Here is a 24,177-nt window from a genome sequence, read left to right as displayed (position 1 = left end):
TACGTAAAAAGGGGGAGGGGAGGATGGCCTTCAAATATTTCAGTATTTTAATTTACTTTCATTTCAGTTCTACCAACCTCAAAAGTAAGTATCTGCTAAGTTGGGGTTTTTTGTTTGTTTAGTTTCGGGGGAGACATTTCACCAACTTCAGTATCAGATATAATTTGAAGCCGGCTTCAAAAGTAAAACGTAGGAAAAAATTACGGATGCCATCTCCTAGACAAGAACGCATTATCAAAGCTTCCTGTTATCACAAGCCGGTTTGGGTGTGACGCCACCTGGTGGCACAGACAACTCTTAAGTAGGCTGAGGTTTTCAGAAACACTCTTCTCTGACACTACCAGCCATCCTTTTGACGAATGTCCCCCTCCCTTCTTCCAAATAACCTTCTCATGCCATCTTTTAACAAGGGCTAATTTTTATTTAAGAATTTAGAGATTTGTAAGCAATTAACTGCATAGATGCTCACGTACAATGCCTTACTTTTTAAACCTCATAAAAGCAACTCTTTTTTTTTTTTCAAAAAAAGAAAACAAATTGAAGAAAGCTTTCTAATTTTCAAAAGATGAAATGTTGAAGAATTGGGAGGGGGTCGAGCGGGAGTAAAGGAGTTGCTTTGTAAAATTACGCTGTATAATTAATTCCATGGTCAGAATGGTTTTACGGTGTGTTTTGGTGACCTTTTATTACCATCAAGTTCACAATGCTGGTGGGCTGCCTTTTAATCCCTCCGCAGACAAAGGCCCTAAATAAACACAGATCCCTTCCTGGGAAAAAGTCCACTCTGGTTAAATGGTAAGGAAATGAGTAAATCATTAGTAATCTTTAAAGCCAGAGCCATAAACTCAAGTTACCTTAAGTTGAAATGAAAGTGTCCTGCAAGAGTTTCAAAGTTCTGTCACAGATAGAAATCTCCAGCTCTTGACTCCAGACTAGGCGCCAGCTGATAAACAAACAATTTAAGTCAAGAGCTGGAGAATTCCCAGCTTTTTCCTTTAATGGCTTTGGCCCAGAGTATTTATTGCCTCCAGTTTGATTCTCACTTAGCTCTAAGAGGAAAGTTAAACTCATCATTATCTCAGAGCCTCATATGGGCAGCAGGCGGCTCACCTGATGCAGGGCCTCTTTGCCAGTTTGCAGCTCTATTAGAAGTGATGTAACCATGTAAACTAATTATCCTTTTAGGTTGACTTTGTAACAGGCTAAATAAATTTTGTTCAATATAGTTTATATTCCCACTTGGAGTAGTAACAATTCCAAAAACTTTAACTTTACAGTTTCCAGTTCAAACTAGCAGTTAAAAATAGGAGGGGAGGCAGGGGCGGGAGGGAAGTACTCAGGAATGTCATCTCCCCCGTGGTGCGCTCTCGGTTTTGTTCACTAGTTCCTGAGTGTCATATAGGTTAACTTTCTGTATCGATGGGCGCTTTTCCTGTTCACTTCTAAACATCCAGCATGGCTCAGTCTGTTTCCTAACAGCAGTTGCAAGCTTTAAGATGTAAAGTCCCAATCATGAAAAGCTGCTGATTTTATACATGCTCTAAAAAGAATGTGAAAGCATGGCCCAATTAAACACCATGAGATATCGTATGTTTCCAAATATTGTTTTCAAAAATTTGCTATTAAAGATTATGGCTCTCAAAGTCAAAATAATGGTTCTGGGCTTAGTCTTTTCTCCAAACAAATATCAGGAAAATTTCCTCTCTAGCTGGGATTTTGTGTCAAAATGATTCGTTTCATTGCATCAGTGTTTGCAGATATTTGACAATTATAGCAAATTAACTATCCTCTTTCCTCTATGTGTTAATTAATAGAAGACTGTAGCAAGAAATATTTTATAGCCTAAAGTAAAGGGTTAACAAAATATAGCCATTAATGCAGAGAAAAATTCCCCACTTTGTGATTTTCAGAACCTTTTACAAACTTAGCTTGGCTAGAAAAGCCAATTAACTATTTTAGTGTCTGCCAAGACTATGTTTTCTATTCTTTTAAAATGTGGACATAGTACATTACAAATGTTGGCCACTTGAGAAAAAATATTACTCTCACATATAAGAATAATTAGGGGAAATGAAATATAATTAATGATGAAATTATTTGTAAGCCTGGCCTCCTTATATTATTTTTCTTAGGGGAAAAAATGCCCTAAGAACAATTACCGTCTTACAGGCATGAACTGACAAATACAACAGACGAGGATAAATAAAAGATTCAGGGGACCATAAGAGGTGATAGAAAACTCAACTTAAAAAGGATGTCAAATAATAATCTTAAAGTTTTTAATATTTTCTTTGTTTCTTTTTTTTCTTTGTTTCTTTTTTAAGCCCACATCTCTCATACTCCTGGAGGTAACCTGAACCAAGAAAAAAACCCTTCACAACCTTCTCCCTTCAGGTCCGATTTAAATCACTTCAAGGCAGAAGAACACCCATAATGTACTTACTTGTCTGCTGCCATAGCAGCCTAGGTCATGGCGGGAGGGTGGATGCTATGAAATTAACATGTGTATTAAGGCTTTTCACAAATAAATCATCCAAAGAAATACTGAATAAAATAGAATCATATGAAATGAAGAGGAGAGAAAAGAAGCATGCTTTCCATCTAAGGTTCAAATCGCCAGCCTTTAGGAAAATCAGACATATAAAAAACTGCAAGCAAGTCTCATTAAACAGTATGACAGTTATGACAAGGCTCTTCTTAAATTCTTAATTCCATGCCCGCCACCCACCTTACCCCCAATGCTTTCCAGGGATTATAAGCAAAACAAAATACTTACACTACATAATACCCATTGGAATTGTAGTCACACATTTTAGAAATCAGTAGATGCTAATAAAAAATAAATTACAGATAAAAAATAGCTTCGGGAGATTATTTGCTAACTCTATTCTACCTTCATATAAACACTGTTAAGCAGCCCTGCCACACAGGACCAGACCCAATTGTGTCTGGTCTGACTTACATCCTGAATGGCAATTACAAGACATTAAACATTCCCTGGGATTACTTCAGGCAGGACCCCTGCCTTATCCGTACACTTCCCTGCATAACCATGTAAAGAGAACAGTGTCCCTCCACCCCAGGACAGCCTCTGGCTGGAGAAACCCTTGTAATAACAGTTACTAGGTTGGGAACTGCAATGCAATTAAAACTTGGCCCTTGGATTTGGAGACAAGGGAACTGCAACGTGAAAGAGCAATTATTGAAAATAAGTCAGGTGGTAGGTAAGCCAAAAACAAGCTCAGAGTTGGTTCTGACTGGTAGGTTTCCTAAAACGGACTAGAGCTGCGCCACTAGATTTTCCAAGGTTGCGAATATGCGTGGACGCAGACTGCCACACCTTTCTCCTGAGAAGTGGCTGGCAAGTTCAAACCAGTGACCTTCTGGGTAACAGTTGAGCATTTAACCACTGGGACTGCAAAGTCCGTTGTTAGCGATAATGTCTATATCTGCTTTGTTAACTCCCTGCCATTGCTGCAGTATTAGTATTACTACTACCAACTAATGATACCAGTGATGTGAACACTAAGCAAAGCTGCCTTCCCGAGTCCTTTCGTCTGCAACTTTAAGAGGTAAATTACTAGGGCTCTGCCTCAGCTATGTTGTCTGGGGCAGTGAGTCGGCAATCTTCTGTAAAGGTGTTAAGCGCTTATTAACACCTTATAAAGGAACTCCTGTCCAGGACAACAGCTCTAAGGGAGTCGTAGGCTTGTCAAAGGATCTAAAAGGAGGTTTTCATGGGCACCTCTTCTTTGGGGCTAATTTCAAAGAAACCCTTGGAATGTATTTACCAAACATTTCTGAACTACTTCAAAATGGTAGAAAAGGCCAAGGAAAAGAGACCCGTGAAGTCAAAAGAGACTATGTAAGGGATACACGGCCATAGCAAACTGATGGGGAAAGGTAAACAGCTAACCTAACTGACTCCTCTCTGTGTATCGGTGTTGAGGACACTGAATTCGGTTTAAGATAACGGATTTGGATATTGTCCATCAACCCAAGTAAAAGAACAATTTTAATAACTTGAGAATTTCTAAAACTTTACATAAGGAAACCCTGGTGATACAAAGGTTAAGTGCTCAGCTCCTAACCAAAAAGGTTGGCAGTTCAAAACCACCCAGCCAATCTCCATGGGACAGAAAACCTGGCAATCTTCTCCCATGAAGATGACAGCTTAGAAAACCCTCTGGGCAGATTACTCAGTCGCATGGGGTCACTCTCAGTGGGAAACTGGCACGAGGGACCCTAACGAGAAACCTTGAAGTCCAGCTATCAAGTCCGACCAACGGTGAAGCAAGCTTCCAGGGGCACTATCAGTCAGAAGTGACCCAATGGCAGTGTGATGGTTTTTGTGGTTTTTCCCCTCTTAACAGAAGTCAATGCCACAGAGTACTTTTAAACTTTTCAATGACAGGAGTTACTAAATAAAGAGGAACTGAAAGGAAAAAAAATCACAATGGTAATGCAACTCAATTAAAGGGAGGAATACCGGAAAATGAAACACCTTGATCATGTGGGGCTAACATCTCAAAATATTCAAAAGAATAAATTCTTGAGCTAAAATAAATACACACCAGACACAACCAGGTAAACAGATGTGAGAGCCCCGAATACAGGGTCTATTTGGACGGCCCTGCCCCCTCTACACATTATAAACCAAGGCAATTCAGTTATATGAAATTGCTGAAAGAATTTGCTTTGGACAGAAATAGCAATGTTTCAGCCCAAAGCCAAGTAAAATTGCCAAGTTATAAACCTCCCTAAGAAAACGTTCTAATGGAAATGCCAACAGACCCTTAACTAAAATGGTGCTAGGTGCCAAAATATAAATAATTTTTGTTTTTGTGGTCCCTTTACCATAAATTAGATACAGATCTAGTGGAAAAACAGTAGGTACCCAGTTCAGTGAGCAGTAAAGGCTAAGACTGCAGAGTTGACTTTAAAAACAATGATGGAGCCTACATGAGACTTTCACTGAGGAATTTAGCAGGCAGGTCTAGCTCTCTAAGAAACACTCCTTAATAGATTTTGTGCTTATTACTCCATATTCTAAGAATACCTCCAACAAATTACTAAAACTTAACCCAGCCAAGTAGAGTATAAAAATCTGGTTTCCTGGTAGAGAAATCCTATATAAACACAAGCACACAAGTTCAATTATTTAATTTTGACATTGAACCCTAACTAGAGCAATACAGTTTAGCAAATCAATGAGGCTTGCCAGCATGGAAAGCCTTGGGCTAACTACAAGTGCCACTTCACAGTCACTTCAACTCAAGGGCCCGATGCAAATGTACATACATAACAGGCAGCCAGTGGGTTCACTCTTCAATTACTCAAGCACAATTAAGTGCTGTAATGATGCCCCTGGAGTAGATTAGTCACAAACTAGAGGTTTTAATTTGCCTAAGGTCTAACCTTTATACAAGAGACTATGATTGCATTGGAGCCAAATGCAGGTCTCCAAAATAGCGTGACCAAACAGCACAGCATTTGTCATTAAATAAGGCCTAGAGCTTTCATAAAGGTGGGAAGGAAAACACACTATACAGTAAGAAAGAGAGGTCAGCAAAAACAATTAAGGAGGCAGTGGAAGGTACAGAGGAGGGCAACCGAGGTAAATACTGTTATATGCACAGTCCTTCAAGATGGTGGTCTACAGGAGGCTACAGGGATAGAGACATAGGCTGAATGAGTGGAGGAGGAAGAATGAGGTTACACCCACAAACACTTTGAGCTTTGACAAAGGGTACTTCTACATGTGTCTGTAGCTATGCTGCAAATATTCCATGAAGGTGGCAAGGCCTACAGGGGCAATGTTATGCAAACTTCTGAGACATAACCAAATACCTTGAGGGAATGAGTCACTGGGCCTGGGACCTCAGTTCCACATTCTCTGAGTTCACCTAGGTCAATAGGCCTAACAGAGTCCACAGAGACTCTGGTGAAAACAGATTGCTGCCGTACAAGCCAGACATCAACTATTTACGGTACAACTATTACTCTCTCCCAGTCCAGAGCAGAGTGTAGATAATAAAAGTGCATGGAACAATAAGTCCAACGGGCTATGCATCATCAGCCTCCCTGGGACCAAAACTAGATGATACCCAGTCACCACAGCCAACTGTTCTGAATGTTGTCACAACAGAAGTTCCTGGATAGAGCGGATGAGAAATGTGGAACAAACTCAGAAAGAATGGGCTTACCAAGCACAAAAGGACAAGTATAACATGAGTCTGCTGAGATAACTTTATATATATATAAAAAAGAGAGAGAACAGAAAGGTAAGTACAAAAGGGGCACAGGGAAAAAGCTACTGTATACAAACACTCCAGGGGTAAGGTCCAGGTAGTATGGCAGGGGCCAGACCAAATCCAGGGGTACATATGGTAGCCAACTAAAACAGGGGTGGAGGGAGGAAAGGGGAAAGAAAAAAAAAGATGCGTGATGGGGGAATAGGGCACTGACCCACCCAAAGGGAGGGTATTGTTTGTGTCTCCACAGGGAAAGAGGGACCAGATATAAAGCCAGTGCTAGATGAATGCAGTGTGCCAGCAAGGAGTGGGGAACCAGTGGAGGGGTCTGAGGGCTCAGCCCCCATACCAGCTACGTGACAACTGCCCCTCCCCCAGAAGAATCTACTTGAGAGGACGGCACAGAAGCTGCAGCTAGGGGAGAGGGGCATGTTTGATCAGAGTAAATGAAGGGAGGAGGAGAGACTGGAGGGAGTACATCCAGCCCATCAGGCCTGGAAGACGATATCCCTGCTCTGAACAGCCAATGGACAGAGTGGACAATATGAGACACGCCGTCCCTTGATGGCCCAGGGCCCTAAGGGGGACAACACTGGAGACTCAGGGTCGGGACTGGCCCAGACTGACCCTGTGACACCGAGGCAAACCACTAAAAGTGTGCAGCAGAGCAACCGTGGGAGCAGACCAGGGAGCCCCTGAGGGAGTACAAAGGACAGACTCTGGGGCCAAAGCATGGTACCGCATTGGACCTGACAGAAGGACACGCCTAGAGATCAAAAATCAGACCTTGATCTATTTACAGGTTTTTCTTTTTTTTAAATTTTTTTATTTTAATTAATTTATTCTTCTATGGGTAATTGGTTTCCTTTTTTGTTGTCATCGCTGTTTTCACTCATCGCCTATCTTGCTATGACTTGATTTTTGGTGCATATTATTATCTCTACAGAACTATCTAGATAAGATAGACTGGATGAATAGTCTGGAGGAGAAAACAATGGGACCAATGGGTCCAGGGGGACACAGGAGAGGGGGAGGAGGGGGTAAGGAGGTGGTGCTGACCAACCCAGGGACAGGGGAGCAATAAGTGATCCAAAATCAGTAGCAAGGAGGGTGTGAGTGGTCTGGTAGGGATTCAGCAAGGGCAAGGTAACCTAGAGAAATTACTGAAACCCAAATGAAGGCTGAACATGACAGTGGGACAAGAGGAAAGTAAAAGGAAATAGAGGAAAGAACTAGGTGACAAAGGGTATTTATAGAGGTATAAGGACTGAAATGTACACATATAAATATATTTATATAAGAGTGTGAGGAAACAGATCTATGTGCATATATTTATAGGTTTAGTATTAAGGCAGCAGATGGACATTGGGCCTCCACTCAAGTACTTACTCAATGCAAGAAGACGTTGCTCTACTAAATTGGCATTTCAGGATGCACACCTTCCCGACACGATTGCTGAAGAAAAATGTGTGCATTAGCAAATGTGGTGAAGAAAGCTGACAGTGCCCGGTATCAAAAGATCTAGCGTCTGTGGTCTTAAAGACTTGAAGATAAACAAGCGGCCCTCTAGCTGAGAAGCATCCAAGCCCACATGGAAGAAACACACCAGCCTGTGTGACCACAAGCTGTCGAAGGGATCAGGTATCAAGCATCAAGGAACAAGAAAAATCATATCATTGTAAATGTGCATGAGTGCAAAGTGGAGACTCAAAGCCCATTGGTAGCCAACCAGACACCCCCTTACTAAAGGGTCATGGGGAGGAGATGAACCAGGCAGGGTGCAGGGTAGCAACGATGAAACATATAACTTTCCTCTAGTTCTTAAATGCTTCCTCCCCCACTATCATGATCCCAATTCTACCTTACAAATCTGGCTAGACCAGAGCACGTACATTGGTACAGATTGCAACTGTAAATACAGGGAATCCAGGACAGATGACTCCTTCAGGATCAGTGGTGAGAGTGGTGATGCCTGCAGGGTGGAGAGACTGTGGAGTAGAAAGGGAGAACTGATTACAAGAATGTACGTATAGCCTCCTCCCTGGTGGATGGACAGTAGAGAAGAAGGCAGGGGGAGATGTCAGACAGTGTAACATATGACAAAATAATAATTTATGAATGATGAAGGGTTCATGAGGTAGTGGGGAGTGGGGAGGGAGGGGGAAAATGAGCAGCAGATATTAAGGGCTCAAGTAGAAGGCAAATGTTTTGAGAATGATGATGACAACAAATGTATATATGTTCTTGACACAATGGATGGATGTATGGATCGTGATAAGAATTGTATGAGTCCACAATAAAATGATTGGGAAAAAAAAAGAATCGACTTACTGGTTGGACAAAGTGGTTAAACCAGCAAGACTAGTATCCACCCCCCAACCCCCCCACTATCATGATCCAAATTTTACCTTGTAAGTTTGGCTAGACCAAAGGATGGATACTGGTATAGATAGGAACTGGAAACACAGGGAATTCAGGGCGGATGATCCCTTCAGGACCAGTGGTGTGAGTAGTGATACTGGGAGAGAAGAGGGAGTGTGGGTTGGAAAGGGGGAACCAATTACAAGGATCTACATGTGACTTCCTCCCAGGGGGATAGACAGCAGAAAAGTGGGTGGAGGGAGACGTCGGACAGGGCAAGATATGACAAAATAATAATTTATAAATTATCAAGGGTTCATGAGGGAGGGGGGATGGAGGAAGGAGGGATAAAATGAGGACCTGATATTGGGGGCTTAAGTGGAGAGCAGATGTTTTGAGAATGATGAGGGCAATGAATGTACAAATGTGCTTTACACAATTGATGTATGTATGGATTGTGATAAGAGTTGTATGAGCCCCTAATAAAAGGATTAAAAAAAAGACTAGTCTTCACCTGGCAAGTCTGGAAATGAATTCAAATCAACGCTCACTTTTCAGCCACAGGACAAGTCTAAAAGGGGAACAATATCACTAGGAAGGTAGACACACCTTAGAATCATCATCCCGCAAGGCCAACAGGCAGAAAGGAGAAGGAATGGAAATAGGAAACCTAGAGAGAATGTGATGTGACACCGTGGAGACTGCCATCAATGACATAAATTCTGGAATGAAAAACAGGTATGTTCTGTAAACCTTCCTCCAACTGACAACAAAATGTAAAAAAAAAAAAAAAGACGACGACAAGATTGATAGAAGACAGATATGTCAGGGCAGTGTTAGGCGGCCAGTGTCATAAGCTGAATTACATAAGCCCAGCGAGCTTTTCTTTGATGACCTTAGCCTGCCTTGGACATACTGAGTGCCAAGAATATGTTATCCTATTTAACAAACTCTGCCTGGCACTGCCTGCCAGCCCTGGTGATACAAAGATAAATATTCCTGGAACCTTATTCAAGGTTCAACACCCTTTACAGAGCAGCCCCCTCTATTGAAACACCAGTATCCCAGATTTTACATTCAAATTTCACTTAAATGTCACATCCACAGAGAGGGCACCCTGTCTACACTATGTAAAGAGTGATCTCATTAGTCTCTATCTCCTCAACGGTTGCTCTGCCATTCACTCGCATGTTTCCTTCACAGCACTTACCACTGAAATTATTTCGGTGGATTTACTCTCTGTCCCCTTGGTGGTATAGTGGCTATGCATTGGGCTGCTAACTACAAGGTCAGCAGTTCTAAATCACCAACCAGCTCCTCAGGAGAAAGACAAGGCTTTCTATGCTGGTAAGGAGTTAGTCTCCCCGAGGACTCCCCAGAACAGACTTCAGGCTAGGAGAGGTGGTTCCCAGGCCCCGCCAGGATCAGTGGGGAGATGTTCATGAAGGTCAGCAGAAAGACCTAAAATTATGTGTACCTTTTGGGTTGTTTTTTTGCTAGTTATTATTATTTTTTCTCCTTTATTCAATCTTTTGTTTCTTTTTGTTTCGTCTCTCTTATTGTTGGTTTGCCTACCTACATAAGACAGGCATGGGAAGCAAGCTCCAGGAGAAAGCAGGACCAGACCAACGGTTCCAGGGGAACTTGGGGGGGAGGGGAGGCGGGGGAAGGGAGCAGTGAGCAAACGCCACAGACAGGGGAACAATTAGGAAATTAAAATCGACAACGAGGAGGACCTAGAGATCCTAGACGTGTTGGAGCAACAACAATCCAGCCTAGAGGAATTCTTAAGAAGCAGAAGAAGGGCAAGCATGATGGTGGGGCAGGAGGAAGGTAAAAGGAAACAGAGGAAAGACCCAGGAAATAAAGCTATAGATAGAATTATAAACATAGGTGGGCACATATACAAATACATTAGTACACAAAAGAGGTATTGGCTTATGTACATATATTTATATGGTAATACACTGACAGATTTTGAGCCTCTGCTCGAGCCCTGCCTCAACGCAAGAACACTTTGTTCTAACAACCTGGCACTCTGTGATGCTCACCCTCCCAGCATAATCACTGAAGACAAAATGTGTGCATAAGCAAATGTGGTGAACCAAGTGGATGGTGCCCGGCTATCAAAAGATCTGGGGTCTTAAAGGCTTGAAGGTAAACTAGCAGCCATCTAGCTGAGAAGCAATAAGCCCACATGGAAGAAGCACACCAGCCTGTGTGATCCTGAGGTGTCAACAGGATCAGGTAACAGGCATCAGACGACCCAAAACAAACACTGCATATTGTTGAGAACGAGGGGGCTCAGAGCAGAGACCCAAAGCCCATCTGTAGACAATGGGGTATCTCCTCACAGAAGGGTCACAAGGAAGGGATGAATCAACCAGGGCGCAGTATAGCACCGATGAAACACACAATATTCCTGTGGTTCCTTGAGATTTCCTCACCCCCAACTATCATGACCCCAGTCCTGACGTTCACTGAGGGTTAGCTGGGAGCATGTACACAAGTAACTGAGAGAGCTCCTGACACCGGAATCCGGGCTAGATAAACCTCTCAAGAACAGGAACAGGAGGGCAGGGGGAAGGTGGGGAGAGAAGGGGCGAAGGGAGAATCGATTGCAATGATCGACACATAACTACACATCCCCACAACTAGGGGGACGAACAACAGAAACCGTGGGTGAAGGGAGACAGTGGTCGCTGTATGATATATAAATAAAAATTTATAATTTATCAAGGGGTCATGAGAGTGGGAGGGTGAGAAGGAGGGATAAAAAGAGGAGCTGATATCAAGGGCTCAAACAGAAAGCAATGTTTTAGAAATTATGGTGGCAACATATGTACAAATGTGCTTGATACAACTGATGTACGGATTCTTAGAAGAGCTGCGAGAACCCCCAAAAGAATGATCTTTTAAAAAAGCCTCAAAAACGCAAACAAACAAAAAACCACAGAGTTCGACCCCAGAGGGGCAGTTCCACTCTGAAATGACTTGATGGCAGAAAGAGAGTGCCCAGTAAAGGAACCCTGATGGCATACTGGGCTCTGATTGGGCTGCTAACCGCAAACCCACCAGATGGTCCACAGAGAAAGGCTGACAGCGTCCGAAAGCCTAGGGAGCAGTTCTCCTTTGTCCTACAGGGTCACTGTGATAGGAGTCAGAATCAACTCCCTCACCGTGAGGTCTTGAATCCTAAACTAAATCATTAGCTTCATGAGACAGAAGACATTGAAATATTGCTAAAGGCCAACCCTGAGCACCTTGAATATACCTAGCACACAGGAAGTGCTCACTAAATGCTGATTACAAGAAAGGGGAATTGGAGTATGCTGCCTGCATTCACAGTGCTATCAATAAGAAAAATTAGGTAAGTGTTGTGAAAAACAGCACATAACCTTGCAGATAACTACAATTCTTCTAAATGTCAGATACTCACTGAAGAAATACCAAAAAAGAAATGCAAATTTGAATTTTTAGTCATCTTCCCTTTCTAAAAAGTGTCAGATACTCTCTAAATTCAAGTGAATTTCTTTTAAGATCTTTATGAATGAGCTTAACAAACAGTAACTGAGGTCACTGAACATATGTCCAGAAACTAGAACATGATTTACACTGTAAATTTACTGAACACATTATGAAAAAAAGTCAAACTAAGAATCAACGGCCAACTCAGACGGATAAAGAGTGTTTATCTACAATGCCTGTAATTTATGTAGCATGCTCTGACTATCAGCCTGTTAGTGAGTAGATCCCTCTGGCTTGTAGGTGGTATCTGCATTTTGCAACCACTCATAAATCCTCGATGTCTAATGGAAAGACCTCTGTCACGTGTTGGGTAGCAAGAATGTCACGTGGAAGACTAAGGTGTGCCTAAGCCAAGCTGCAGCATTTCCAATTGCCTCCTATGTTCGTGAGAGCTGGGCGAAGAGGTCCCTCGCTGGCTGCAAAGTCATTGTCATGGGACTGGGGCTGACTATGACGAGCTGTCTCATCTCAGTACTGGGGGTGGGTACAACATGGCTCCAGCAGGCTGGCCTAGTCTTCACACGGCAGCAGCAGAATTCCCAACAAGGAAAAAACCCAACTTTTTAAGTTTCCTTGTGCACTTTTGGCTAATGCACAAAGCACATCACCTGACCACATTCAGAATCAATGTGATGAGTGGATACAGACACGTATGAATCATTAGGGGCCTTTATTCTAACAGTGCACCACACTGACTATTAGACATCTCGACTCAAATCATCAGAATGATCAGAGGACACTCTTCCATATAGCAATTCTTATTTTCCTCTTAGAATCAATTAGAACACTGTAGACAATATTATGATCGGTGAATTACATGCCAATGAAACTCCTGGGGAAATCAGTGTTGACGAATCCAGTGGCATATGAAACATAGGCCATTATAACCTACCTCCTGCCATCAGGGACTCCGACCAGAGGGGCCCAGCCAGAGCGAGCAGAACTGCCCCGCACTGTCCCAAAGCTGTCAATCTTTAAGAAAGCAGACTGCCCTCCCTTTCTCCCAGAGTGGTGGCTGGTGAGTTCGGGATTCTATATCCTGGTGAGCAGCTGACTGCTTAACTAATGTGCCGCCAGGGCTCTTTGAAGATCCGCACACTAGTCTCCAATTTTGCCACAGGTCAGCAGTGTAACTGAGGTAAGTCACTGCCATCTCTGCACACGCCATCCATCTGGGGAAAAACGGGTGTCACTGTCCATCCTGTTTCTCTCACAGGATGCTTTTGCCAAGTGAACTCAAGCTAACTTCTTAAACATTTAAATATTTATTTAAGATGCTACGCTTAGACATTGTGCTAGGGAAAAAATAGACTAAGACAACCCTCCATAATGTACTAAGAACATGAGAGTAAACAAAGGGGCATGAGAGTGGGGGTGGGGGTGGGGGTAGGGGTGGAGGGGAGAAGAGCTGATACCAAGGGCTCACATAGAAAGTAAATGTTTAGAAAATAATGATGGCAATACATATACAAATATGCTTGACACAATTGATGAAGAGCCCCCAATAAAATGATTTTCTTAAAAAGAACATGAGAGAGAAAAATAGAAACAATCCAATGGATATCACAGTAGAAATGATACAAAAAGATGATGTGTTTATAGAGAATAACTACACCAAGGGTTAAAATTAACGAACTACACTTAACAAGTCTATGAAGCCCATGCACTGCAGAAGGGCATTCAGCCAAGGGAAGGAGCAGGGACTGATGCTCAACCCACACTACAAGGCCTGACAGAAGCTGACCTTGACCTACAGAAAGGAGTGCCTTTTCTTTACACAACGCTGCCTTCTGCTCACCCGAGGGCTGTTCAGGGCATGAGAAAGTCAGTCACAGAACACACATTCATTATGATTCCATCACTATCATATTCCAAATCATGGAAAGTAAACTACTGTTCAGAAATTACAAACTCGAGGTTAAACAGTTTAACAGAGAAAAAAAGCATGCTGATAAGATGCAAACTTCTGGATTCTCGTTTTCGCTCATCAAAGGGAGAAGAAAATAGAATCAGGGAGAAGCACGCAAGATCTTTAAAGGGTCTGTCTCTGACGCAGGGTGAGGGGTACCTGTGGGCTCCATCGACACTTTCACACTTTAGACCGTACTTGTATTTTATAAGCATATTCAGTGTTTACATTTTTTAAGACATCCTTTATATTCAAAGATCTTAAATTGGAGTAAGTTGAAGACACTCAATGCCTACAGGCAAAGTTGTAACGTGGGTTTCCATAACAAGTATGGTCTGCCAATTTCAAAAAATGTTCTGCAAACAGTGTGGCACGTCCTCAAAGTCCTTACTAAAGTAATGTCTACATAACAGAATGGTAACTACACAAGTTTAAAATAGCTATTTACAGGGTTTCTGATTAATTACAATAGTTTCCGCATCATTGGCTTTTTTGTAAAGGGCATACATACCTATTGCTTATTCAAAAATCTATACAGTTTTCAATTCATATAGCTTAAGACACTTTAAAAAGTTAACCAATGTCTGGTACACATGCACGTAAGTTGGAAGCATAGCATTTCTCATCTCTATTTCTAGCATGGTACTGTGTTCACACATCTGTATCTAGATACACGTGAATGCACTTTTTAAAAAAGACGGAGACAGAGAACAGACGAGGCATCAAGAAGAGAGAGAAAAGGAGGAAATTTTAAGGTCTTCACTTAAATCAGTGGTTCTCAACCTTCCTAATGCCACAACCCTGTAATAACATTTTCATTGCTACTTCATAACTGTCATTTTGTTACTGTTATGAATTGGGTGACCCCTGTGAAAGGGTCGTTTGACCCCCAAAGGGGTCGCGACCCGCAGGTTGGGAACCGCTTTATTCAAATATTGCATGTCTGATGAAAACGGAATCTCTGGAAAGCTGTGGCCTATCTTAGGAAGGTGTGGTTTCACCACATCCCTATTGTTTGATGCTATTTAATTAAAACCACAACTTTTAAACCTGCCTACATAACATGCAAGAAGTGCCCTCTATTTTCCTTCAATTGAGAAAGCGGGGTCATTTTAATCATGTTAAAAATGAAAAATAACACCTATGAGAAAAAATATATATAAGCTGATATATAGCAGCAATCTCAAATGATCATATCAACTAGTAAATTATCTCAATCCATTTATGCTACATGAAAGCTTTCAACCTACAACAGTACAGTATTCAGATTCAAGAAAATTCACAAATGTGACATCACCATTTTTATACTCTAAAGCTTTATTTAAGCCAGAGTTTAAAAGGAACACAGTAAGATTATGAGTAACCAAGCTGTATGAGCCCCCAATAAAAATTAAAGAGGGGAGAGGAGATTATGAGCAATTAAAAACATGTTCACAAATAAAACTATTTTAAAAGAAAATATGTCTTTTAAAAATCAAACTGATATTCTTCATCATGAAGTGCTGATTTCAGGCTATACTCTTAGAGCAAAAGATCAACCAGCAACGAGAGTACATGTACGATGCCCATTTTCAAACTCTACTAAGGCAAGACACACTCACAGAAGAGTTGGTTTAGTTTGTTCAATTCCTCCTCTGAAAAGCTACCTCAATATTAAACTTACAAGCACCTGTTAGTATTTTATGATCAAAGTGTTTACATCACATTGCAAAATCTTTACACCTAAATCCTACTTAGCCAATTTAATATAACAATTAGAAGCTAACAATTATTTATATCTCCATCTACAAGTATATTAAAAAATGGTCTAAGATATAAAACACCCTTATACCACACACACACACACACACACACACACACGCACAAAACCCCACCAGCACCCTAACAATAGGACATTAAGTTCCTGATGAAAAATTAACATGGAATTATTATATTGTATTAACTTTTCAATTTTGAAGACAGCAATCAAGTTTTAGAATTAGAATTAAATTGCTATTCCACTGTCTACTGCTACACTGCTATAATTACATATATATATATAATCCAATAACTGTAATTTTGGACATTACTAAATATCATAAAACCTGTAATCCTGTTACTCAAAATTAATACTTGACATAATAATAAACTTTTACAATTTCATTAAGGGATCTTTTTGCCTTCTACATGGATGACACTGTGATTTCTTAAAGGACGTGAAATAATGAATTGTACCTCTAGATCATCTGATACTAAGCCATCTGTACATATATGATAAACAAAATACTGTCTGTACTCGCGTGTAAGCCGACCTGAAAATCAGCCGAGGCACCTAATTTTACCACAAACACTCCATAGAAATGTGCTGAAAAACTCGGCTTGTACATGACAAGTATTTGACTCTTTTACACATAGTGGGATTTGATTTATTAATATATGGTAGCTTCTTAAATTCTACTTCCATATTCATGACTGAAACAGACTTAAAAATTTTTCTCTTCACAATGTCTCATCAACTTAAGTATCAGAATTATCCACATCTTGTTGAATGAACTGGGAAGTAATTCTTCTTTTTCTATTGTCTGGAAAAGTTCATACAAAAATTGAGATTATCTGCTCCTGAACCTTTGCTAACTCATCTTTAAGATTGTAAGGGCCTAATGTTTCTGAAGTAAAAAAAAAAACCGTTTTCTTCTCACTTACCACTGCTTCTTTTTCTTTAAGAGTTACAAAATCATTCAAGCTAATTATTTCTTGAATTGGTCCTGAAGAGATTTCCTAGGAATTGAACTATTTCTACCTTCAGCAATTTAGACAAAAAAATCCCCAGCTCTTCAAGGCTAGCACCCCTTTTATGTGAATTTCAGACCAGCAATCTGCCTACCTTGAGAGTACTCAATGACCTGAGTCGGTTTGGGTTTGGGTTTGTACATGTAGTAATAAGGAAACTGAGAATCTTACAACAGGTCTAAAAGGAACTGGAAAGAAATATCCGAGGTACCACAAAACCTTAATTGCAACTTTTGACACGAAGTCGTAGCAATGTACATAGTTCAGCTGCCACTTACCACCAGACACAGGGGCGTCCATGAAAACCGCTCCCATTTTCTCAACTTCTTTAGCCAATTCTTTTGAAACTGATGGATCAATAGTACTGGAATCTATTAGTAAGGAGCCTTTCTTCACGTTCCTAAGTACATTAATAAAAATATTTATGGCTTACAACTTGGAATCAATATTTCATAGTTTCTAATATTTCACCTACAGAATCAGAATTATTAAACAATACTAGACGTAAAAGAAGTCTTTGGTTTACTATTAAAGGCATTATTAATTAAGATTGAACTTTTCATTTATTTTCAGATCAATTATAAGATAAACCCAAGTTCTTTCAAACAAATTTTTTTTCATCTATTAAATTTTGGTTTCAAGTGATGTGCACACTGACAATGATACTACAGGTAAATGTAAGATGCGTGTGATTTAAAATTCATGTTAACTTTAAAAGCACTATGTGAGAGAACTTAAACTTGTTTGTATAGTGCTATTTTAAACAAATAAAGAGAATTTGTTTTGTCTTGGACAAACAGTATTACAAATGTCATTTCTATGAGGTAGAATAAACATAACCAACTGAAATCATGCCATTGCTTTTTTATTTATTATTTACTTTCTATCAGGGTGGCATATTAGAGACAAAATAAGTCTTCAAACAAGTAGAGAGAAAACAGACAAATGGACCTGGAAATCTCACAGCTAGATCAAGTCTTTCTGCTCTTTATTATAAAGACTGCAAATATACACGTATATATACATATATAAATTCTTTTTATCTATTATCTCTTCACTCAAGGTTTTCTATGAATTCTTTGAAGTCCCTCAGTATGATACATGTTTAGACACACGTATTATACACGCACACACCCCCCAAACCAATGCAGTTTTCAATCTTCTTAAAGCTTTTCCACAATTGTCTAATGTCTTTTGGGAAAATCTAACAAGATTACCCCTTTGGAACCCACAAAAACCGTTGCCAAAGCCTTCTCGGCTGACCTATCAGCTTTCAATCGAGCTTGTCCGGCTGATCCCACTCTTTGGATTGGACTTCTTTCGAAGGCACCTTAATGAGATTGAAGTAAGTGAATAATGAGAGAGCTTGTCTGTGCTACCCACTCATCACAGAGAGTGTTTACACACATTGTATCTGAAATCCACCACGTGCGTGTCTGTAAACTGACATTCTAGCTGCAATGTTTTTGACTTACCTTTGTGTATTCATGTACGTGCGTGCGTGCGTGTGTGTGTGCGTGCATAAAGGGCAATAGTCTTTCATCTTATATTTTATATCAATATTTTAAATCTATAAATAAAGTGTAGCAAAACATTTTGCTATGTGTACCCTAAGTCCAGGACAGACAGAGAGAGAGACAGTTCCCTACACTCTAAAAGGCAGGGAGATGCTCCTCACCGACTAGGAAACCAACATAGTTATAAGGACCATGGCTAATCTTGAATTCCAACTGTCCAAAGTTGTTACCACAGATATACTAACGCAGATGACATCTGATCGGAGTTACGACTGGTAAAGTAGAACTGAAGACAAACACTGAGAGGGGGACGGGAGACAGACTTCTAGACAGAGAAGTCACACCTTGCAAGACAGCAAATAAGACTCAAATCAGTGTAAACAACAATTTTAGAGATGGGAAGTGAGCGGGTTCAAATGTGATAATTGGGTATATTCCAAAGAAGAGAAAAAACATTCAGAATTCCAATTTATGTAACGAAATAACCAAATAACTGAATAACCAGACCAATTGCCAGCAAGTAGATTCTGACTCACGGCGACCTGCACAGGGTTTCCAAGGCTCGTCCTCCTGTGGAGGAGCTGGTTGGGGTGAACCTCTTAACCTTCCAGTCAAGAAGTTCAACGCTTACCTGGCAGCACCACCAGGGCACCGGTAACTTCAATAATAAGGACTAAGTTTACTAGCCCTCTGTGATATTAATATTTTAAAGATCTTAGCTCTTTAAAACAAATGGGAAATTGCCTCTAACATTACATGTGTGTTGGGAGTGGGGAAATAATTCTGGGGAATAAAAAAGAACCACCTATGAGAATCAAATTATAGTTCAAGGTCAAAACCACACTCATTCAAAGAGCTTCCTGGTAGCCAGGTCCATAGGCCCCGTGTCTTGCCAGACGTTTTTAGTAACTTTTGCCTGAGAGGCAGAGCAGAGCTATAATTGGAAGAGAGACTAGGTAATGAGGCAGCAAGAGCTCTCAGGACCACACACGCACTATGGGTCTGTGCGTGCCATCCAAAATAAGTTTTCAACCTTGCTTGAAAATCTAAACATTTAACTTGTAAGTTTACTGCCTGACCTCCAGTGTCTTTTGCTTCTAATTTTGCTCACTTTCCAAAGCAACCTAATTTCCTCAAACCTCAAGCTCCAAGTACTACTTTCATGAAAGTAAACACTTTCTCTTAGCTTTTGGTGAGTTTACAGGGCCTATAAGTTTTTCTAATGAAATTCAACAACAAAACAAGTTCAAAATAGGGACCAGTAAGAACTCAATGAGGCTGGGAATTCAACCCCTGTGATACCAACACCACCATAAGGGTTTGGCAGTAAGTAGCAGTTAACCTAAAGATGCTCAGAGCCAAGTCCAGAGGGGCTAGGAAACGTTTATAAAGAGCTACTGTTAGCCTGCTATTTGGATTTCCCAAGGCTCTCACTGCAGACGGACATAACCCATAGAACGTGCAATAACTTTTTATTATACAGTAAAACCTCCGGAAGCTGGAACTTGTGTAAGGTGGACACTCGACGAGTAGGGAAACAAATGTTTCCCACTACTAGCGAGCAAAGACGAGTCACAAGCTGCAGCCGTCCAAGGCAGAAAACGTGGGGGACTCGGAAAACAACACAGCCATGGAGTTCCAGGCCTCACAGGTTTCACTGCATGATGAAATACTAAACAATGGTGCTGTTTCCAAAGTTTGCTTTTATTTTTCATGGAAACTTTTTCCTGAATTTCTATGAGCTGAAGGAAAGCATGCATACGATGCTAAAAGTTTGATTTGCAAACTTTAAAGATACACTAAGCCTGTTAGCAGTGAAAAGGCAAGTCTAATGCAAAAGAGAAAAAGAAAAAAAACCATATCCCCAAATGTAGGTTAGTAGAGAAAGAACCGTCACAGCCTTACCTAACTTTGGTGGAAAACAAACCCTTTACACTGAGAGAGAAACCAGTGTGGCACCATTCACTTTAAGAAATAAGAAAGCCAACATCGCCCCTCACACCCCTGGTCCTGAAGGTATCATCCACCCTGGATTCCCTGTGCCTCCAGCTCCCCTGTGCACCAGTGTACAACCTCCGGATAGGGCAAGATATGACAAAATAACAATCTATAAATTATCAAGGGCTCATGAGGGAGGGCCGAGCAGGGAGGGAGAGGGGGAAAAAAAGAAGACCTGATGCAAAGGGCTTAAGTGGAGAGCAAATGCTTTAAAAATGATGAGGGAATAGAATGTACGGATGTGCTTTATACAATTGATGTATGTATATGTGTGGATTGTGATAAGAGTTGTATGAGCCCCTAATAAAATGTAAAAAAAAGAAAGAAGAAAGTGCGGAAAAGGTATAACAATTTAAATTTTCTAATAGTGCTAACAGCTATAAGACTCATAAATTACTGTAACAAGACCCACACTGAGAAATACGTACTTTAGAATTCCATTTGCTCCAGAATAAACTTCTATTGCATTCATACTGGTAGGAAGCATTGTAATGATTCTGTCCGCTTTTTCAGCGACATCAGCTGGGGAAGACACTACCTGTAAAATAAAAATCACAGAGGCACATAGACATTATTTAATTGAAAAGCCAGTACCTCCTAAGCACAGGCAGGGCCCACTTTTGACGCGTGTCCACACATGTCAATGAGGGAAAACGAATGCTTGTATGCAAATGTAAGCAAAACCCCCCCAAAAAAACAGACACTGTCCAAAGCAACAGTTCTCAACCTGGGCATCGTGACCCATTTGGGGGTCGAAAGACCCTTTCACAGGGTCGCCGAAGACCACTGGAAAACACATATTTCCCATGGTCTTAGGGGGCAGGTCTGCTCACATGCAGATACGCCCACGTACGAGCATCTGGCGTGAAGACTGCTATTCCATACTACACCGTGCTTTAAGACAAAATTTCATTCATTTGTAATTACAAGTAAATACTTCACAATATATAATTACATATTGTTTTGGTAATTAATCACTATGCTTTACTTATGTTCAATTTGTAACATTGAACATACATCCTGCATATCAGATATTTACATTACGATTCATAACAGTAGCAAAATGACAGTTACGAAGTAGCAACAAAAATAATGTTATGATTGGGGTCACCACAGCATGAGGGACTGTATTAAAGGGTCGCAGCATGAGGACGGTTGAGAACCACTGGCCTGAAGTACAGAGCTCGTTTCTTAAACACACAGAGATACAGTTTCCATGGAATCAAATCTGCTTACTTTAGAAAGTGTGACAGAAGCAGGCAGGGAAAGGGCAAAACCCCACCGTCCTGAGAACCTCTGCTCCGGGGTTCCTCCCGCATACAGAGTTTTTGGTATGCACTTTGATGAAGAAAAGCATTCTAGCACAAGAGGGTGGGTAGCCCAACTGAAGGATTCAAAAGTGATGTGGTGGGCAGCAAAATCCCCAAGGAAACTTGCTCTAGTCCCACTATTTCCAGTTTCTATTTTCATGGGGGGAAATGCTAAACTTGTATCAGAGAAGGCCAAAGATTCCCATGTCCCCCACCAAGGCACTGAGAAGAGCAGCCCTTAGACATCCCTGTAAGCCGCTGAGGGTCACTGCAAGGAATCACAAACTGAAAAAGGACAAATCTCATAAGCTTCTTGCAGGAATTTGTGCAGTTGAAAGCCCTGATTTGGGGAGAATTGAGAAAGCTAACACCTTGTGAAACTGTAATGCCCTAGCCCAGAAGAATACCAAGTGTTAGTGTGTGTGCACACTATACTCACTACCACCGCCACCGCCACTCTCAAAATGATGCTCACACAATAGAGAACAAAGTAAAATTCAAAGCAGGCTAAACAATTTTAAACATATCAACTGATGGCGTTCAAACACAATGTTGGGTACATTCCTCAGAAAAGAACTAGCAGGCTCAGCTGTAGAGTATCCTGTCTAGTCTAGTCTGACTCCCAACGACCCTAACAAGAGAGAGCAAAACTGCCCCATTTCCCAGGCTGCAAATCTTCTGTCTCTAGTGAGTGTCTGGTGGGTTGGAACCATGCGGACCTTCACTTCCCAGCCAAGCACTTTAAACACTGGGTCCCCAGGGTTTGGGGGAACAAGAGGGAGAGAACCTGTACTTATGGGCACCTGAATAATGAAGAGATGGGAAGAATACAACTCGACAATGTTAAACAGGTTCACAGAATTTAAAGGCAACACAAAGAAAAGTTCAGGAGAAGGACGAGTGCCACCATGAAGACTGGTAGTCAGAGCGGCCAGAAATCATCTGAGAATTATTGATTGAAGAGAGACACACCAATAGACATCAAAGCACTCCCTCATTTAACCTTCACGTCAGTAATGACCATGACCACTGTAAAGGACCGTTGCGCTGGCCATCCTCCATTCTTCCCTGGTCATTCATTCCTCCGTTCCCCTAACTCCCTTGCACAAACGCTCACATATATACCTTCATCCACCTGCCAGTCAACAACAAAGGCAGTCAGAAGAGCTGACTTGACTCAAATTCTCTTTTCATAAAATCCATCACTCCAATCTTCACAAAAGCCCCTCTAAAGTCCTCTGTGTTTTTAAAAAAAAAAAAAAACAACAACAAAAGACTATCAGCAGACAACGAATATTTTGTTACAGAGCAACTGACATATGCAGTAGGAAATGAACATATTTTCTACTAGAAATTGTGAAGTGATGATGTAAACCCCTCAGGATTTGGAATGCCTTTGCTTCCCTTGTGGAGGAAGTTACCTGAGGGCCCGTTGTCTGTGATGCAGTTGATGGAAGTGACGTAATAGGAAGACAAATATCGTGTGCAACCTAAGGATTATGAGCTAGGACTACGTTCCCATTTCCCATGACTACTACCCATTTCTAAATCAAAGTCTAGACAAATGCTACGTGAACATACAGTAATTTCATAAACCATTCGTTAAAGTTTCTGACAATCAAGTGTTTTAGCTCTCCGTACACAGAAAATGCTATTAAACTTTTCAGAGTCAAAAACAACAAAAGACATTTTCTCTCTCAGTAGAGAAAGGTAGTGCAACATCTTGAGTTCACAGAAAAGTACATTCAACAAGTGTATATATTGCTAATCACTTTATTAGGGGCTCATACAACTCTTATCACAATCCATACATACATCAATTGTGTAAAGCACATCTGTACATTCATTGCCCTCATCATTCTCAAAACATTTACTCTCCACTTAAGTACATTTTGCTATATAATGGGGACTTGTCATAATTAATTCTACATAGTGGTGTGTTTTTTGGTCAATTTCCAAAGAAACACTTAACTCAAACTCACTGCCATCGAGGACAGAGGAGAACTGCTCCCATGGGTTTCTGAGACTGTAACTTTTCTGTTTTTGTTTTTCTGAGACTGTAGCTCTTCACAAGAGGCGAAAGCTACAAGAGGCGAAAGCTTCGCCTTTCCCAATGCATAACATGAAAACCTTTCCAATACACAAGATACAAAGAGGCAACTTTCTCTTTTTACTCAAGGAAAACAAAGCTCAGTATGGTAAGGAAATAGGAAAAGAAAAGGTGGGAAGAGTCATAATTCCCTGCTCTGGGATGTTACCAAGAATAAATGTTACTTGAAGAGTAACTTGCCTTACTTACGTACTTACGTAAACAGTGGCATACCGCTCAGCCTCAGCGGCCTTTGCTATTATTGCAGCACTATCTCTGAGATCAAATCGACTCCACAGTTTCTCTTAGAAACTGAGAAGACCCTTCCACTGAGGGAAATTCAATTGCATCTAAACAATTGCTTGAGAAAAGTTCTGCGGGGCATCAACAACCAGCCCACAGATCCACAGGAGCTTCAGGCCTCCAAGCATCTCATGGCCCG

General features: G+C 41.0%; 1 protein-coding gene across 2 annotated transcripts in view; it reads right to left on the bottom strand.

The window, feature by feature from the left end:
• Positions 1-24,177, bottom strand: part of HIBADH (3-hydroxyisobutyrate dehydrogenase) — a 120,567-nt gene that overhangs the window by 77,510 nt on the left and 18,880 nt on the right. For both annotated transcript variants that reach the window (XM_075558242.1, XM_075558243.1), the window contains exons 3-4: positions 20,765-20,874; positions 17,100-17,221 (exon numbers count right to left, since the gene is read on the bottom strand). In XM_075558242.1, coding sequence (XP_075414357.1) covers positions 17,100-17,221; positions 20,765-20,874 — 232 coding nt within the window. The remainder of the gene's footprint in view (positions 1-17,099; positions 17,222-20,764; positions 20,875-24,177) is intronic.

This window comes from Tenrec ecaudatus, chromosome 9 (genome assembly GCF_050624435.1).
Source record: "Tenrec ecaudatus isolate mTenEca1 chromosome 9, mTenEca1.hap1, whole genome shotgun sequence".
Lineage (NCBI taxonomy): Eukaryota > Metazoa > Chordata > Mammalia > Afrosoricida > Tenrecidae > Tenrec > Tenrec ecaudatus.
This window is presented reverse-complemented; position numbering and strand designations above follow the sequence as displayed.